Consider the following 2,543-nt stretch of genomic DNA (forward strand, 5'->3'; position numbering starts at 1 on the left):
AAAATTTCATAAGTAAATAACATACAATATACATATTTGAAATCCCAATGCCTTGTAAACTTTTTTAATACATCTTAACTTATATGTACACAAGTGGTGTAAAAAAAAGCTAAAATTACAACTCTAATAAAAATTCAAAAGCCATAAGGGTACCCACACACGTGGCTGATTTGTTATTGATTTTTCTGCAGAAAATCCGATTTTTGTGTGGACTCACTGTGGATTTTACCCCTTCTACATTGAAAAGGGTAAAATTTAACTGAATGAGCATGTGTAAAATGTTCCGTGTGTAAAATGTTCTGCAACATGTGGATGAAATTTGTTCAAATCTCATCCATATGGCTGGTACTGTAATCCACTGCGGATTTTCCATGTGAAAATCCACACGGAAAATCTGCAGCAGTTTGTCCTGTGCACAGGAAGCCCAACTGTAAGGCCTCGTTTACACGAGCGTATTATACGCGCGTGCGACGCGCGTGCTTTTCACGCGTGTCGTACGCACCTATAATAGTCTATGGGGCTGTTTAGACGATGCGTGTATTTTGCGCTGCGTGAGTGCGTTGCGTAAAACTCACGACATGTTCTATAATCTTGCGTTTTTCACGCAACACGCACCCATTGACTTCAATGGGTGCGTGAAAACAACGCATGCCACACGGACGGTCCTGCGTTGCATGCGCGAAAAACACGCAAGAGCTGTTATGTCCATTCTAATTAGTCTATAAAGCTACACAAAGCTTCTCCAAACCAGGAAGTGCCTGCCTTTCAAGTGCGAGGGGGCAAGACTAGCCAGTGCCAGGAGAGTTGTCTGGGGATATTTTGGAGTATTTCACAGCCACATACTACAGCCATGCCGCGCGGGATGGATGTGGAGCGCCTCATTCTTTTTATCCAGGAGCATCCAGCAATATGGGATAACAGATGTGAGGAGTATCACAACAGGACGGTGAAGGAGGACGCATGGGAGTTGGTGGCCAAAAACCTCTTTGGGCAAGAGTGGGAGACAGGCCGAACCCGTGACCGCACTCGGTTGGGTGAGTACCTTGCATTTTCTGTCAATGGCTGTCATGCCTATAGAAAACCTGGGCCCTGTATGTGTATTGCGCACATGAGCACGAGAAACTTTGGTGGAGCAGGTGCTTCGCACGTCCCACCGCATTGCCATTGCAGGGCCCTTCATTTTGTAGTGAGAGGTGATAGTTCTGATGGCGTGTTTTGTTTTTGTTACATACACCAGTCCAAGATATCAAGACACGGTGGCGGAGCTGCCGTGATCAATTCAGGCGAGAGATGGGTGACAAGGGACGCAGCGGAGATGGGGCATCTCGCAAACGGCCCTACATTTATACGAAACAGCTGATGTTCCTGAAGGACATCATGGATATGCGCACGTAAGCATTTATGTCGTTGCATGAGTGTACTGTGTGTTTGTCCAGGTCCTGTCTGTCAACGTGTTGTTGTGGGCATTGTTAGATTTTGTACTCATAATTTTTTGCCTCCTTGTAGAACCACCGACAATTTGGAGGATACAGCAGAGGAGACTGACGTGGGGGAGTCTGTGGCCGAAGCCCCTGCTCCCAATATCCTGCCACCCAGCCCCGAGCCGACACCCCAGGAGCCCGCACCAGGCCAGTCAGAACGGCCGGTTGGCTCTCCAGCCCAGGAGCGGCCCGTGCGAGCCCGCAGTCGGCGTCTTCGTGCCCCACAGCCCTCCACATCTGCCCAGGTGGATACGCGGGTACTCGAGTATTTGAGGCGAGCCGCAGAGGAGGATGGCAATGATGCCTTTGGCCGCAGCATTGTGCCCCTCCTACGCCTGGTGCCGATGGACCTTATGGGCCGTCTGCAGGCGTCGATCGTCACATTGATCGACGCTTGCAGACCGCCACACAATCCCCATCCGTGTTTCACGGCAATCGAGCAGTGGCGAAATACTTACATGCCGCCACCCACGGCCCAGGTGCCTGGCCAATTTCACCCTGTTCCCCATATGGCCCGTCCGCATCCATACATGCGCCCTATGGCTCCCCACTTTGCGGGGCCCACATTCCAGCCACCACATCAGCACCACTATGCTGGCCAGGAACAACCTACCCAGCTCCAGGTCCAGCATAGTGGTGCTGAAATGCAGGCATATGCCTCCCCAGCCCAACTATACCAACACCTCTGAGTGTGTTGGTGCCAATATTTCTGGACGGCACTGTTGTGTGTGGTGCAGGCCTGGCCACGTATATTGTGTGATCCTGTTTTTCGTTTGGATTTCGTTACACCATGTTGGTGTGTTATTTTTTTTGCCCAAAATTTGGGATTGGTCCGAATCCCTTAATAAAAAAAAAAAAGTTCATGGTTTTGTTTCGTTTTATTATTCTTTTCGACCACCCAACAGAAGGTTTGGCACACATTTCCTTAGCCTACACTCTCACACACTTCTGGCCTTTTGGACCAATGCATGGACATGTGATATGAGGTTTTAGTTAATCTCTCGTGGTTTGACATGGCTTGTAAGGGATTCCAAAGTTTAGGTCCTGCCATGGGCCCTGAAG

The 2,543-nt window shown here is 49.3% G+C and overlaps 1 protein-coding gene across 1 annotated transcript; it reads left to right on the plus strand.

The window, feature by feature from the left end:
* Positions 1-479: 479 nt before the first annotated feature.
* LOC142741354 (uncharacterized) lies at positions 480-2,262 on the plus strand. Its single transcript, XM_075850733.1, has 2 exons — positions 480-1,391; positions 1,507-2,262. The coding sequence occupies exons 1-2, from the start codon at positions 1,291-1,293 to the stop codon at positions 2,168-2,170; spliced, it is 765 nt and encodes a 254-aa protein (XP_075706848.1). The 5' UTR covers positions 480-1,290; the 3' UTR covers positions 2,171-2,262.
* Positions 2,263-2,543: the final 281 nt, after the last annotated feature.

The sequence above is a fragment of the Rhinoderma darwinii genome, chromosome 2 (assembly GCF_050947455.1).
Source record: "Rhinoderma darwinii isolate aRhiDar2 chromosome 2, aRhiDar2.hap1, whole genome shotgun sequence".
Classification (NCBI taxonomy): domain Eukaryota; kingdom Metazoa; phylum Chordata; class Amphibia; order Anura; family Rhinodermatidae; genus Rhinoderma; species Rhinoderma darwinii.

Bases quoted from the DNA above. Each gene is read 5' to 3' on its own strand.
- LOC142741354 (XM_075850733.1), top strand. From the start codon at position 1,291: ATGGGTGACAAGGGACGCAGCGGAGATGGGGCATCTCGCAAACGGCCC. The intron at 1,392-1,506 runs GTAAGCATTTAT...GCCTCCTTGTAG, and splicing joins GACATCATGGATATGCGCAC to AACCACCGACAATTTGGAGG.